Source organism: Anarrhichthys ocellatus, unplaced genomic scaffold, assembly GCF_004355925.1.
Source record: "Anarrhichthys ocellatus isolate YVR2014 unplaced genomic scaffold, GSC_Weel_1.0 scaffold46, whole genome shotgun sequence".
NCBI lineage: Eukaryota > Metazoa > Chordata > Actinopteri > Perciformes > Anarhichadidae > Anarrhichthys > Anarrhichthys ocellatus.
In genome coordinates this window covers 1,304,754-1,321,343 of record NW_022280076.1, presented here as the reverse complement: position 1 = coordinate 1,321,343, position 16,590 = coordinate 1,304,754, and the positions used below count along the sequence as shown (strand labels likewise).

The 16,590-nt window shown below is 40.3% G+C and overlaps 1 protein-coding gene across 1 annotated transcript in view; it reads right to left on the bottom strand.

The window, feature by feature from the left end:
• Nucleotides 1-243: 243 nt before the first annotated feature.
• Nucleotides 244-16,590, bottom strand: part of LOC116395417 (rho GTPase-activating protein 26) — a 66,892-nt gene continuing 50,545 nt past the window's right edge. The window contains exons 17-24 of the mRNA XM_031869302.1: nt 16,406-16,511; nt 14,945-15,104; nt 12,976-13,120; nt 12,234-12,414; nt 5,616-5,651; nt 5,392-5,502; nt 4,795-4,886; nt 244-2,205 (exon numbers count right to left, since the gene is read on the bottom strand). Of these exons, the coding sequence (XP_031725162.1) occupies nt 2,117-2,205; nt 4,795-4,886; nt 5,392-5,502; nt 5,616-5,651; nt 12,234-12,414; nt 12,976-13,120; nt 14,945-15,104; nt 16,406-16,511 (920 nt within the window). The 3' untranslated portion in view covers nt 244-2,116. The remainder of the gene's footprint in view (nt 2,206-4,794; nt 4,887-5,391; nt 5,503-5,615; nt 5,652-12,233; nt 12,415-12,975; nt 13,121-14,944; nt 15,105-16,405; nt 16,512-16,590) is intronic.

The following is a 16,590-nucleotide window of genomic DNA, read 5'->3' as shown; positions in this document are numbered from 1 at the left end:
GCAAGTTGAACTGCATGGCACAATTTGACGTTTGTAGCTGCTCGTTAATCCGTTTATTGCTGCGATTCCATAGAAATTGTTTTTGTATATTTTGGTAAAGAATGTCACTGTTGTAGATGTCGGTGTGACTTATTCAACACCGCAGTCACATTCAAATACAAAGGAAACTGCAACATGTGTGAATACAGCCAACGTATAGACATTCAGGCACTTCATTTAAAAGAAACCACCAGAAGCCCCAGCTGCAGCTGTTGAACATTAATCTTTATTCTGCACAATCTTGTCAATTCACCAAAACATCTGAAAGAATATTTAAGGCTGTAGATAGACTTAAATGGTACAAAAAATCTGGGCAACAAAGAAAACGAAAAAATTATGAAATTAAGTTAGTATGCTAAAAATACAAAATATAAAATTTCATAATTAAAAAAACATACCTTATCAAATGCTGTGTATATATTTACAATGACAATAAACACCTCAAAATGAATACAGTTCAAGATTGAGTCTTTAAGAAACTCTCATAAATAAGAAGTTCAGATATAAACAAAGTAGTCTCAATTCACATTTAAGTTTTTTTCTTTACCCTCCCATTTTTATTTTCCTGTTGAAATGCTAAAACAGTCTTTCAATACTCTGTCCTACAATCAAAAGCTTTGATGCAGATGTTCACCAAGTGGTTTAAGGAAAAAGTTCAGCTTTGATTAATGAAACGAGGACTTGAATTGGAGCCCCAAAGCAGACCAGCGTGCATAATATACATATAAGCAATTCTAATAAATGGATGTTTTCTCTTTTGTTTAAATGCCTGAGCTTCTCTGAAAGCCACATCTGCATTTCCTTTACTTATACATGAGCTTTTTGAATGTCAATGTCAGATAATTACATTATTAGCATTGTCTTGCGGTTCTACATAAAAATAAATAAAAATGGAAAAGACCGTTGTGTTGCGTGCATGACGTGAATAGCAAATGTTTTTTGTATTTTTAGTTTGTTTGATCACTCCATGCTGTTGAAGATTAAATAATCTACAGCGAAGCTACTGATTGAATATGCACGATGGTTAAAATATGATAAATCATATGTATTTCTGAAACATCAATGGTTTGGTTGACGGGTGCTCTGTGATGGTGCAAACGTGACTCAACACCATATAAGTGATGGATCCAATTATTTTCAACAATTAAAAAATATCCAAGCTAGAGAAGCAGTGCGAGGCCTCACAGCTGGCCTTGTTCTAACCAGCAGGAATGACGTATTACTCCTACGCTGCATTGTAAACCACCGATCTGCTCGTGGAGCTTGTTTGAGATTTTCCACATTTTTTGATCTGAAGGGAGGCACAATGGATAAGGATAAACCCAACGCTGACCTTTTGGCGAACCGTTTTCAAGGTAACCTCATCCTGAGATGATCTGCCCCGGGGCTCCTGCTGCTGAACCAGAGCTCTAAAACATTAGCGGGGTTGAGTCTCGTCCTGGGGAATTACCGGACCGCCACAGCAAGTGCTCATGAACAAATGTACAGCCGTGCAACCAAAAAACCCAATCATTTAAAATCGGCCTTAAAAAAGCTCCGGTCCCTCAATGGGAATAGCAATCATTCAAACGGCGCACAGTGAGGACGTGAACAAGCAAGTCCAAAGTTAAAGGCCGCTTGCTTTTCAACCGCTTCCCTTGTCATCATCTCAACAAGAAGCTTTTCAATATCTGGCTGATAAAAAGAGGAGACTCTGAAGCAATGGCAGTGCAGTTTGAAGTAATAAATCAAGGGCTGAAAAGCCTTACATCTCAGAAATATCAACTCATTTGTACATGTGATCCCTCCCCCCACACTCCCACACCACATCCTTTTCCCCCAGGACTTGGGAAGTCTTCCACACTAACCTAGTAACAGTGGGACTCATCTTTACTTCTTTTTTTTCCAGTGCAATTCATGGGTCTCTCCTTCGGTCCTGCGTCATATCTATTCCATAAAGTTCTGTTTTGTCCAGTTTTATTTTCCAGTCTAGTCCAGACACGAGAGGCCTCATCGACAATGGTCCAGTCCTTAATGATATATATGATCTAATAGCTAACTCCAGCCCAGTATCATGCAGTCTTTTTTTGGCCCTGAACTATAAAAACTCCACATAGTTTTCTGGTATCAATCCTGTTCGGCCGTCCAGAGTTCCCTCCAGCCAACCGGGCTCCCTGGAGACATGAACTGGAGAGAGAGAGAGATAGAAACACTGATTTTGTTTAAAAACATCTCAGGAAAAATATCCATAAATATGTGGGACAAACATGTGCATAAGCACACGCGCAGATAGTGTGAGAGAGAAAGATTGTCTCCTAAACCACATTCTTCCAAACGGCAATAACTGAAAACAGTGCAGTCAACATGTTCCTCATTATCTGAATGTTTCATATCTAATGATTGTGAGCAGACATCTCTGGCAGCAACACCACACATCAATAGCTGCTGATAAGTGACCGTGAAATATGTCCCTGAATGAGAGACGTCGACGCCAGACATGGGTGTTTCCTACATTATCAACCATTTTCATCAGCTGCAGATGAGGGTGATAGCTAGCTACTGTAAGGAATGAAAGTTTATCATTTTGATAAAAAACGATTATGGTTATGTTTTATTAAAAGCTGTGATTTGCTATTGAGGAGTGTACTGAATTAATTACATCATATTAAAATTGTTAGGTAACTGCAAATCACTTGTCTTTGTCCTCTCAAATCTCTTTTATAATTAACGTATGGCGCTTCATTGGTCGGCTTTGACTGTTTATCAGAAAAGTGCATGATACTACATACCACTGTCTGCAGCCTACGTAATGCAGTGCCAAATAAGCCACAACCTGTCTAATCTAAAGCGCTGCTTAAGTTCAATGCACTTTTGTTTTGATTTTGGAAGAATATAGGTTATGTTATGTGTATTTGACATTCCTTAAACCCGTATAAATTGTTTGTTTTTTTGCCATTTTGGGCCTGAGTAAGAAGCTGTAAACACAGCATTGAATTATTATTACGGCTTTAAAAAGTTGATATGGCCAAGTCCATCATTCACTCTTATTTCAGCTCTTTTTTGGTCTCCACCACCTTCTAAGCTGCTAAATAAGTCCACTGTAGCATAGTGTGAAGCAGGAAGAGGGGCTGTTAACATACGGTAGGTGCGAGCTGTAAGTATAAGCAAGTTGACGCTGAAGTTGAGCTTATACAAAGACATGTGACCGCAAACCGCATTTAGATTTGAGGGAGTACATGTCCTGACTAATACTGCAGGTACTGACATGTATGAACTACAATAACATAATTAAGCTAATTGTGTTTTGCTGTGGCGTGCAGTATATTGTAGATCCACTAAACAAGAAGACTTCTGGCAAGATATGGCCAGAAAACAGGAAGTTAAAAGGAACGTTGATGCAAAAATAAATTGTGTGTTCACCACATGTTGTCCTCACAGGGAATGTAACTCACAAATGCTGCAGACCATTCTACCACATGAAATAAAGACACACACACACACACACACACGTGAACTTAACATGAGACAGTCCACAAGGTTTTTCATCTGATTTTCATGGATCCTCTTGATTTTAACAAAGTATGAATCAAAACTGTGGTATTATTCTGTATAAAAGCTACGATAAACAGGTTAATGAATTGTCTTTTAAAAGTATTCTAATGACAGCTCAAAAGGTCTTATGAGGCTGCGGTGTGAGATCTGTGGGGACAGCCGTCCTTGGTTAAGACGTGAGCAGACGGGGGTGTTGAGATACCACTGTGGGGATTACATGTCCCCAAGGTCACACTTTGGCTCTGATGACACCGGTCTGCACTACAATAAAGTCTAAACGTAGCTAACTCTATTTAGGGTATGGGGGTCCAAGAGACCATGTGTCAACTAGCATGACTAAAAGAGTGCACCCCTACCATTCCTGAGCGGGTGTGTCGGTTTTCATGCAGATTTAACCTGCGGGGCTTTAAAACGTACCAGAACAATTAAGTTCTCCGGTTATTCTGCCTGATGAGTGAAGTACAACCTAAGTGGTTTTATCCTTAAATGTGTGCAAATCTGTTATTCATTAGGAGAGTTGAGCTAAAACAATCTGTGAGGAGATAAATGTGATTTATAGTGTTGGGCTGGAGGTTGGATTGGCTGTAATTAGACTGCAGAGGAGCATGAGACTGTCTGTAGCGAGATTCATACGCAGATGGGAAAGAAAGAAAAGAAAGGCATTAAAAAGTACAAATAATATTTTTAAATAATTGACTGTGTCCTTTGTGTGTGTGTGCATGTAGAGTTACTTTCATATGTATATACTATATATATGCATTCAAAATCAATGCATCGCTCTTAAGTACATCCGTTATACTCCAGTGTGCTTGCCAGCCTCTAATATTCTCTGAAGCAGTGTGCATTAAGAGCAAGTGCACATCCAAGCTTATTTATATGATATACCAATAATTAACTGCAAGGTGTCAACTAAAAAGCTTCTTTGTGCAACTGCAGTGCATCTTCCTCTTTCCTCCAACACAAATAACACACTTTATTAAAAGCAAAAATTTAAAGGAACCTTTTAATATAATTGTAAAAATGGTAGCAAAAGGAGATGTGGTTCCAGTTAAAATTTTCGGGGAAAAATCCCTCGACTACTTGGATTATTTGAAACATATTTTCAACCCCAACAAAAACCAACCAACTCACGATCTGACTTTTCCTTTTGACAGTGTATTCTCTTTTTTTTTTTTTTTCAAACACCAACCCACATTCTGCTGTCAAGTCCAGAGCCTGACTCACCGTTTTCAAAGATGGTCCCTGCGATGAAGGACAGCTCAGAGTTGTGCTCTGCCTTGCAGGCATATAGTGCTCGAGCCTTCCTGCCCGCAACACTGGAGACAATGAAAGAGTGAGAGTGAGACAGTAGGTGAGAGTGAGACAGTAGATTCTGGGCTGATTTAGGGGGAAAAACAGACGACTTTCAGTTCGAAACAATGCTTAAATTTAGACACCTCAAATCACACAAAGACCATTACTTCATGCAAACTGCTTTATATGTACTAAGTAGCTGAATTCACACAAATGATAAAAACAGCATACTATTCTAGCAGTTTGTACTGATTTTGCCAAAATGTAGTATGCAGTATGTAAACAAAAGCAAAATCGACAGTATGCAAAAAATACTCAGATGCCATACTGATTTAGAAAAAAATCTTCACTATGCATCGGAGCAGCCTACCTGGCCTACTGTAGCCCCCCGAACAAGACAGTCTATGGCCACAGCATCAGTCGTGAAATACAGCAAGTAGTTTCCCGGTGCAAAGACAGTCTTTTAATGCTTCACTGTGATTAGTGACAGTCTGTGATTAAACCATTACACAAACAATGTGGACCGACCTGACAGGGGAAGAGTCACTGGAGGCGGAGGATGTCGGCTGCGGACTTGATGGGGCTGAGAACATGGGCCAGGAGGGAGAGCGTGGTGAAGTGGGGCTGGGAGACTTTGCACTGGAGGACACATACACGCAAGCGATGTCATTGTTATAGCACTGGCAGTATTTATAGAACAAAACATGTATTATTCTCAGCTGCGGCTCCAATTAAAGGTGTGTTTTTCTTACCTGCTTGGTATGCTGCCACGACTCTTTGGGTTCAGCCTGGAAACACAAGATGAAATAAAAACCCAGATGAAGTTTCCATCCAAATGAATGAGCCATGAGGTGAAGTACTAAATGGTTCTCGACTTGTAAAAACAAAAGAAAGCTATTTTAACTAACCTCATATACATTTTTGACATTATGTTTCAAGAGAGATGATGTTACTTAACAAGTATTGCACAATTTGCTGTCAGGACATTACTTTTGTCAAAGTGTGGCTGAACCACAACAGGAACGCTGCAGGCTGTGAAACCAATACAACAAGCTTCAGGGGACATAAGTGCGTCACTATCAGTGACTCCTTTCACATTATACCGTCCATAGCCATTTATCCGTTGTTAATATACAAATATTGATTAGAGCAGCATTAAGGTATATCATTTGAAAACTACAAAGGTAGAACATTACTCTATTACTCTGCCAGTGTCAGGTTTCTCCCTTTACATGTTTTGCAGCACATATGTGAGTCGGGGCATTAGTGTGTTTCTTTCCTCTTATCCACCACTGATGTACAGAACATCAACTCGTTCATAATGGAGCCCTTTTTATAGCATCGACTTTCCCTTTTTTGATGACGTGAAATGTGTGTTGCCATAGTGACACTGCTATATCCTAAAGCCAGATTTGGGATAATCCCGGTCAGTCTCTCTTTAGGGATAAACGCACTGTCCACTTCAATGACCACAGTTAATGCTATACGACACGTTCAATGACACAAAGAGGAGAAGTGATGAATGCATTATGCTGCGAGGAGTCGATCTGCTGATGCCAACAATGCACTTCTGTGGATAATATTAACTCTGCAGTGGCATCGCATGTCATCAAGTGACAGATATAGACCGAGTGATGGATTTGAGGAGGAACGTTCATTCTTAACCTTGGAAACAGCAAAACTGTCACCACACGGTCCAATCAGTGGCTGGTTTGGAGCTTTAAAGAGTTACTTTGCTCCTAGAGCATTTTGCGACTCTTGGAAAGACTATCAACATTACAAATATTACTGTGTAAAATTAATATTTGGGTTGAAATACTCAACATGAACATTACATTCTGTTGAGCTTCCACTGTCAAAACAAATAAAGGACTCCACTGTGGGTACACGAGGTCCCAACATGGCTGTGCTATATGAACTAGTTGCTTAAACCCAATGAATGCGGTGTATGAATGGGTGTGAATAGTTAGTTAGAGTACTAATGGGCAGGTGGCACCTCGCATGGTAGCCCCTGCCATCAGAGTGCGAACGGGTGAATGATGACATGAAGTGTTAAAGTGTTTTCAGTGGTCAGAACACCAGAAAAGTGCTATTCAATTACAGTCCATTTACCATTTGGTCCATCTATCTACTGTGATTACACGTCATTGAAGTTAGACTCGTTCCAAGCTCAGGGAATAGTGTTTATCTACAGTTGTCTAATCTAATTTTCAAATTGGCAGATGACATAATGATGTAAACTATAATTCATCCTTCTATCCGACCAAGCTCCGACCTAAAGAAAAACCTAATAAAAGGTTTCCTATTTATTCATTAAACTGTCAGTTTGAGTGACATGCTCTCTCCATTGTCACCCACTGCTCGTCTGTCAATGTGCTTTGTCTCATCGATGTCACTCCAACTCGTTCTTCTTCTCTGCCTCCTTCCAAGCTCCTTCCTTGAATAGATAAATCAATAGTTTTCCTCTTTTCAGATAGAACATTTACAGGCATGGTGCACAAAACAAAAAAGTATAATAAAAGCAAGTTACAAAGAAAATCAACTTGTTTCAGGTGGATATACTCTCCCCATCAGACTCGCAGCACATTTAACAGTACATATCACTTGTCTCTCCACACTCCTCCCTAACAGGCCATCAATGCACTGTGCTACAACACACCCACACACTTACTAACACGATCAAAGTCACACACTTCCATCTCATTACAAGTGAAATCATGTGAAAGCTGCCAACGACAGCATGAATCTAAAATGTATAGACAATACATGTAAGGAATAATAAACCTTTTTCAAGCCTTGATACTAAAAACAATAATCAAAGCTAAATTTAATTTTTTTGCAACAACAGCATGCAATTAGTGTGGTCCTGTTGATCACAAACGCCATGTCCTTTCAAGTTGACAAGGTTTGTGTTTATGACATTGGAAACATCCCTTAAGTAGGATTGCATCATCTGTTGCTTAACGCCGTTCGCAAAATAAATCTGCATGACCTGCAAATATCAAGTTGGGTTTCCAAAAATATTTCAATAATGAGCATCATGAATTGTATTTTCTGCGGTTGTCAAAGAGGCGTCATTGAGCCCAGCATTCCCTCTCTCTTCTCAAAATGAGAGCAAGATGCTGTAAATTACAGCAATACAGAGGACAGGCGACTGTGCTGCTTCTTTCCTCAGTGTGTACGCCTATCCATACGAATGAGGACATGAATATAATGATGACATGGTGCCACTATAGAGACGCTGACAGTGTCTCATCTTTCTACGGTTCAGGTGAACACTGTTACGACAATGGAAGAGAGAACCTCACCTTTTTTGGGCCTTTCATTCCTACTGCCCTCTGCTTCCCAGCTAATGCAATCTTAAAGTTAAATTCCTTGTATGTGTACACATAGCTGGCCAATAGAGCTGATTATTAAAACTTCACCCATGTTTACCTGCTGTCTTGACAATTTCAGTGTCACAATTTCACAGCACTAATTCCATCAGTCCAACAAAAGAGTCACGTCATTCTGAGTTTCTCTTCTCTGACAGAAATATCGTTTGCATTCAGCAAACACCAGCTATTTTTTTCATGTTATTAATATTGTCCAGCCATCCCATTACTGGTAAGTGTCAAATGCGCAAATCTTGAGTTCCATCGACGGCAGCTTAACGTTAATTGGGGAAAAAAACAGAAAAGTGGAGAAACTGGAATTAACAGCTGATTGAAACTGGTGTTTCTTTTGAAGTGGTGACACAAGCTTCTATATGAGAGTTTACAGTAGTTTTATAGGGTTACTCACTTGTTGATTAATGTATCTGTTAGTTGAATAACATTGATCAGTTATTTATGGGGAGTTTTCATCCTCATCATCATCCTAACAGATGAAGTTGTAACTCATAGCCACACTTGTGACTGTGCAACTTGAGATGGCGGTCGGCATTGCAGGATCTCATGACCGATTAAATCGTTTTACAGCGTTGCAGATGGGAGGGCAAGCAGCTGTGGAAGGTGGAACAGAAAATGTAGGAGGAAGTCTGTCCAGAACTTGCTCTGATCTGGATGCCTCTGGCAAAATAAGAAATGTCCAGTGTCATCAGGGTTGCCATTTCAAAACTTAGGTTAAATACCCCCCCGAGGGACTATTGTAAGGGCTCAGAATAATATTTGAAGGTCTAAGAGCAGGAGAGGGTGACATATTATGTCTGTATTGTGCAGAAGGCAAAAAAAGGAAGGAAAATATCAAGAAGCAACAGCAGAGAAAACAGCAGAGAAGAGCCACATAAACCTGGTGACTGGCACTGCATGTGTGATTGTAAATGTGTGCTTTGGGGAGGAAATAATTCCTTGAGAGGTTTTCTTAATGCTGCTGTCACATCTTCAAAAATTCTCAAACCGCCATTATTTGGATAAACTGACCACATATTGGGAATCTTAACAGTCATATTATCAGCCTTCAATAACAAAACCGCACAGTACAAGTTGTGTATTTAAAGTGAAGAAGGGAAAAGAGAGGCATTATCAGCACAATGTACTTACATTTTCTTAGCTTCTGTTCAAGGTGGAGCTTTTCATTTATAATGCTGGATAGTTAAATTAATAATAATTAATTATATTCTATTTATTTTGTGAGGAAAATCTGAATCTGCAATGTAAACAGTCTCTGCCTCAGGTACATTTAGAACTACAATGTTTTGTCGATAGCTTTATTATGAGGACTTGGATGTGTGACGCAACTATGTTAGGCTCTTGACCTCAGTGAAGGAGTTTGATGTTTCAAGGCCAAATTAATGAATTAAATCAGATAATAAAATAATCTCAGATAGACATATTCATAAAACAGCACAATAAGCTTTAGACATACAGTTAGCAGCAATACACACCCTATTTATCTATACGAGAGTCTGGCTTATTACATCGACCAACGTTGTCTGAGATGTTCTTTACTTCCCCCTCAAGTTAGATGGATTTCATTACTCTTTGGTTTCATCTCTCTTTCAGTATTTGTGCCAAGATGAAGCTGAAACCTCTTTGTACAGAACAAACACAGTGAGACAACACACAATGTGGGACTTGTGTTTGCTTAAAAAGCACAACCTGATTCAACTCACTGAATCTATCCTGGCCTTGACAGCTCCAATGAGATTCACATGTCACTGACTACTCCAGCCAGAAAGTGTTGGTGACTCATCACCTCTACCTTTAAATCTAAAATAAAATCCTCGGCTGTGTCTGTTCCCACTGAGCTGGGTGATTTTTAAATCAGACATTGCCCTTTTTTCCCCCATGTAGTCATATTCCAAGTGCAAAAAGCATGAGGCTTTTCATCTGATAAAATGCATGTCTAATGTCTAAATAGGCTGGGGCAGAGTTAATGAAAGGAAAACTGTTTCAACTCGATCACACTTGCGTACATATACAGTACCATACATATATGAAAGGGCAACATGTATTAAACACTTGACAGCACACTATTCCATAGTGAGGGGGAGAAGAAAACAGAAAAAAGGATGAAATCCTGTGAACATTTCCTGTCATGAATCATTGATGTGACTCATAAAGGGAAGAATCTGAAAACTTTCCTGTCTTCCTTTTGTTCTCCGTGCTCTTGAAGCTCTCTTTAAGTTATGGATGACACATCTCTTATGTCTTTGCATAACGCCCTGAGGTGAACCCTGACCGTGGTTCAAGAAATGCAAAAATGACCTAGCTAATTAGTACAACAAAAAAGTGTATCCTTTATCCCCATCAAGTTCTGACTCCGCACATACCTCACAGCTCATTTTGAAAGGATCATAACTCTTCAACTTATGTGACATTTTAAGGATGAAGCTGCTTGTCAAGAGGTTCATATGAATATTTTTTTACTAGTCAATGTACACTGTTACACACATAGTACAAGCAAAAGTTGAGCAATATGTGAGTATCCTCTACAGCTTTTCATGAATGAGGCTGGATTTTCACACTTCACTTCACTAAGCGAATGATTTGAATAGATTTCTACGAGCGTGATGGAGGTTTAATCATGTTGTTAAATTGATCACATCAGTCAGATTACGACCTGATGTCCTCCGTCAGTGAAGGGGGTCCTGTCACTGTACAGACACACATGGAAAGTAATAAATAACTGTGACACAGAATTCACATCTAGAGGCGAGTACTCAAATGAAAGCCGGATCATGTAACAGCTATCCCCTAGTGAGAGATTAAAAGAATGAGGATGAAGGAGTACGGTAAAGGAGAGGGAGTCGAGGTGGCAGTGGGGAGACGTCTTGGAGACAGGCTGTACTTGAAGGTCTGGCACTCTTAGTGTGTATCTTGATTTAACAGTGTATGTCAACAGCAAAGTGGACAGATGATCCCATGATGACAGCTGTGTGCTCAGCCTCATGTCGCTGTGCATTTCACATGTAGGCGAGTGTGTTTACCCCTGTTAATAGCCTTAGCATGTGTTCAGTGTTTACATGGTGGAGGCGCTTGTTCAGACCTGTGAAAATACTTTTGTTTAACTTGGTTTTTGGTTTCAGTCGTGCATACTGCTGGCCAGACACCGATGCACAGAAAGTGGGTACACTATTTCAGATAAATCCAAGACAAACGTGTTAGGTACGTGATTGTATTCAAAACTTAGTTGAATAGATTATGTACCTGCCACATGTGTACATGCATGTCAATGGGATTTTGTGAACTTCTTTTTATTTCAAATCCCCCCACATTCCAGGGAAGTAGACAGTCTTCTATCGTTGGTGCAGTTGGAGTTCACATCCTTTCTGCACACTTTCCAGATGCTTTTGGGATTCAAACCAACAACCTGACAGTCACAAGACTGAATCTCTAAACTCTTAGCTGCCACATATCTACATGTGTGCCAACGTGTGTATGTGCTCATGCATGTGAATTTGTGTATGTATGAAAACGTGAGTGTGTACATTCTTGAACCCATGTGTTTGTGACTATATTTGAAGTTCAAGTTTGCATGTGTACATGTATGTCACTTTGTATTTATAAATGTGTCCAAACTCCCTGCCAATCCCTCCCCTCACAAACATCTGTTCATCTATTTTAGCTTGTCCAGTGATTTCTCTTAATGTTCTTTCTCTGTGTTCTCTTTTTGTTTTGATGTTGTTTGTGCAAAGCACGTTGAGCTGCATTCCGGTTACACTGCACTAAATCTAAACAGCCAATGGTACTCGACTTTCACTCTGGTTTTTGTGTTATTATTATTATTATTATTGTTGTTTCCCTAATAATTTACATATTATTAGTATCATTCAGTTAGTTACTGTTTGACTCGATTTTTGATGAAAATAAAACCCTGTAATTAAAAGGTCCTACAGTATCTATGAGGAACCACACAGGTTTCAGATTCATATTCTAATAATCACTCACAGTGAGCTGGGCCGGATCTGCCGGGTGTCCTGCTCTCCGTCGTTGCTGGTCAGGCTGTGTCTCGGGGTTCGACCCTGGCTGCTGCTGCTGCTACTGCTGCTGCTGTTACAGTTGGCAGAGGAGGAAACCGGCTGCTGCAGTTCAGCGACTGTGGCATTGGCAACACTGTTCTTCTTTTCACCTACGAGAATAAAGATAGATTTACAAACACTTTGGTGTTTTCAGCCAAGAAGATGTTGTCCACTGTTCTGCAAGTATTTTATACCGACATGCTTTTTTCCTGTTCCAAAACCGCACATCTGTTGACCACTGTGAACTATCTCTGATTATAAGCTAACGAACTCAAAGCAAAACTGACCACTAACAGCCTGTTGTTAATGCAGCCGCAACTCGTAATCGGGCCACGGGAGAAAAGTGGGGGGCCAACTGCCCCTTCCTCACTTACAACCCCACTACCTCCAGTGCCGTTGCTCAGACCACCCATCTTCAATAGCGGCCTTCATTTTGACCTCAACTACACACCTGTAAAGTTTCATGACTGCATCTTGCATGGTTGCGGTGCCATTGCTGTGACAAAATCTGTCTGTAGAAATATAAACACCTGGCAAAACACTCAAAACTGCTCTGTGGTAGTTTCTGTTTAGCGTAGCTGTTGCGTCTGATAACAACTAGGGGGAGGAAAACAATAATCAATCAATAAATTCTATTACTTTTATCCGGTAAAGTGGTCGGTTCAGCTCACCTTTCTGGGAATGTGTTGGTGTGTGGAACAGTGTGAGAGGCCTTTCGCTACAGGACGGGGCTTTGATCTCGCTGCTTCTCCTCCTGGACACGTTGAGTGGCAGGTTGGTCGGGGCGCCTGCAGAAATCGGCACGTCTCTGAATATCTGCACGGACAAAATGGACAGCCATATCTGAGCACAATTAAAGAAACAATATGTAGATTTAAAAAAGTAAATAGCAGGGGAAAATAACAGACATTTTTTTCTCATTAAAACAACATAAGCACGGCATGTTCTTGCTGCTACAAACAAGCAATGTATGGTCTCATATGTAACTGCAGGGAAATGTGGCACATCGTATCACATTTAGGGCAGAGACAATGATCACAATGTTGTGCTTAAATGTAAGAACATGTACACCCGTGAAAGATTGTGATATGACAGAAAAATAGCACTAAAAAAAGAAAAATTACACAATACAAAGTTCTGCAAAACTACTAGTGAGCCTATGACTCACTATATGCCAAGCTATTAATTCTTGTTATGTTTATCTCTGGTGAAAAGAGATAATAGGTGAGCTGAGACTGTATATCTAATATTAATTCCTGGATGTGTGCCAATGAATTGCAGCATTTTGCAGCAACAAAGCTGCGTGCTGCTGTATATAAAACTTCCTTTAACTGTGAATGATTAAATTTGTAGAAACTTAACAACGGGGGACGTTGTGGGCTTCAGCCTGTGATTTGTAGCACTGATCATGACTTTGCTGAAATGTGTTTCTACTCCCTGAGGCACAATTATGCAAAATGCAGAAAATACCATGCTGAGATAATATATACACACTGTGTTTCAAGATATTTACTCATCAATTACGTATATTGTTCAAACGTAATGTTTTTTTCCGCTATTGGTGCTTTGTTTGTATATTTTTATTGATATTTCAGCCGAAGTCAAATGTAATCATCCAACATCCAGTCATCCGTCATCACGTTTTTTTTCTGCTTTTTCAACCAGGTCCACACCCATTGCTTCACTCAAGACGGAATACGGAGGAAAAACATCCGATTGGAGTGCTGGAGAGCCCATTTAAAAACACACTGGATTTGATGTTTTGGTTGCAGAAAAGGGCAGTGAAATGTCATAGGCAGGATCACATGAAAACTACAAATGTTTCAGTACAGAACATGAGCACATCATGAATCTCGAGTGAACCATTTCAATACCATTTACACCAAAATTAAATCCTTTAATCTTACTAGACAGTTGAATTACCAAGAAAAGAGAATAAAAATGCTTTTTACTTCACACAAGCTTCAGGCTGAAATCAGAAAATGACAATATGATCATTTTATCTGGGGAGAGAGGGCAGACATGTGAAGTGCAGACAATCCCTATTCTACTGTCGTACAATAGAAGACAGTGACACGTGGACCGTTGTGGAGCTCTCTAAGGATTCAGAGCTGCTCTATCACAGCATGCACACACTACTTGTTTTGTTTTTTACACATTGCACCAGCGACAGCTGTGTCTGTCTGTAAAGCAGGGATGACATGCGGGGGGCTGTGTGTGACTTTGTGTGTGTCATTGACTTATCCTGTCTGTGTAAACTCATGCATCTACACAGGTGTGGGATATGTGCTCGGTGTCTGTGTGATCGTCTGTGTCCTTCACAGGCGTGTGCGTAATGTGAGGGTCTGAAACAGCCATGCTGATTTGTTTGTTGTCATAGTGAAACCTAGAAGCAGCTTGGCCAGCCAATAAGCTACTTGGATTTAACAGGGGAAGTGGCTTTGAATGTATATAGAGTACATGTAATGTGTGTGTGTGTGTGTAGCAGGTGCCCTTTCAGAATAGTTAGGTGCATTCAATGTTGTTTAAATGCACAATTACACAAAAAGAAAATCCCCTTTGACAAAGCCAAGCGGTTCATTTGGCTTTGTCTTATGTCATTCATTTGTAAACATGCATACATATATTATTCCTTCCTACCTTCTCGTGGTGCTCTATGAGGATCTCTACTACAATGTTCTGGAACTTGATGTCCATGATGGCGGCCACCGTCTCCTCCTGCGGCCGGAGCAGAGTTGGCCCGAAGACCACACCCAGATTGGCGATGGTCATCAGGTTCTGGTGGTGATGATTTGCCACACTGTTGATATAAATGAGTCCCATTTATATCAACGAGGGTAGGCTAAATAACAGATCAGCTATTTATTAAAAAAAAAAGCAATACAGTTCAATAGCACCACGAACTACATCTTCAAATATGGCCATAGAGTTTAAGCAACAACTGAACATATGAAGGTATGATCTTTGTAGTGTTAGACTGCATTAGTTGGGTGTGTTTACTGTGATCCAGCAACTCAACCTATAAGCCAGTGATGATGATATAGTTGACCGCTGGCAGGTGTAATGCACTAGGCCCAGCTAAAGATGTGCATGTCTTCACAATAGATATTTTTGCACTCGCCTACATGTTGTATAAACATGGCCGACGTCCCATTTGACACACATAATATCATGCTGCTGTTGTTGAAGAAAAGCCCTGTAAAGCCAGAGGGCTTAGATGGGATTTTGGAGTGAAAACACAATACCAGTCAGCTGTATTAGAGGAATAATTACACATAACCCAACTGTGCCATGCCCTGCTTTTTAGATAATGTGCTGCAGCAGCTTGTGGTTATGTAACCCACGGACGTGCTGCTGAAATGTCCTTGAGCGAAGCATTAAATTCCAAAAGGGTGAGTAGTATCCCATTATCTCTCAGTAAGCAGTTTTTACTGATGTGCAGGTCAAAAGACATCAAGGTTAAAACTTGGCTAAATTAGTTTGAAAGGTTTTTGAACGTGTATGTTGCATATAACATTGTTCCAACAGCATAAATGACTATTCCGGTGGGAAGTTGGGACCTCCTTGATTGAAATAGTCATTTAAATCAAATTAAAACTAAGTAGACTAAATGTATGAAAAACTTTGACTTCTCTACCAAACTTAGCCCAGTTTTAACCTTAACATGGGGACATTGTTTGACCTGCAAATCACAAAATGAGTCCTTACTGGGCTGCTTCTACATTTCCTGGCACAGACAGAAAGACCTGCACCTGACAGTTAACCCCTCTTTGCCTTGGAGGAATAAGTTGGGAAAAGGATTTGGCCTGATGGCTGCTGGATGGGCTTCGAAACAAACCGCCTTAATGCATGTGGTCAAGCGATTACACAGAGCCCTAACCCTCCTCGAGGATGGTCAAGATACGGGGTATGACAGTGATTACGGTGTAGAAACAGGAGAGGGCATGAATGAAAAAGAGAGAAGACAGTTCGCTATTGCTGTTAACACTACATAATATCTGCTAAAGCGATACACTGTGCTGTTTCTGAGGGGGCAACATTTATGATAAAGCATAATAACGACTGATTGCAGTTGTCCATGTGTGTGATATGTCATCCTACGTGGCCAGGTGTTTCATCAGCAGCTCCAGCATCTGTCTGTTCTTCTCAGGCAGCCGGTGCACCAGGGCATGGATCTCTGTCACCCTAGCCTCTTGGTTGTCCAACTCTGGAAAGATACATAAACATATTAAGAAAGACAGAGAGAGAGAGAGAGAGAGAGAGAGAGAGAGAGAGAGAGAGAGAGA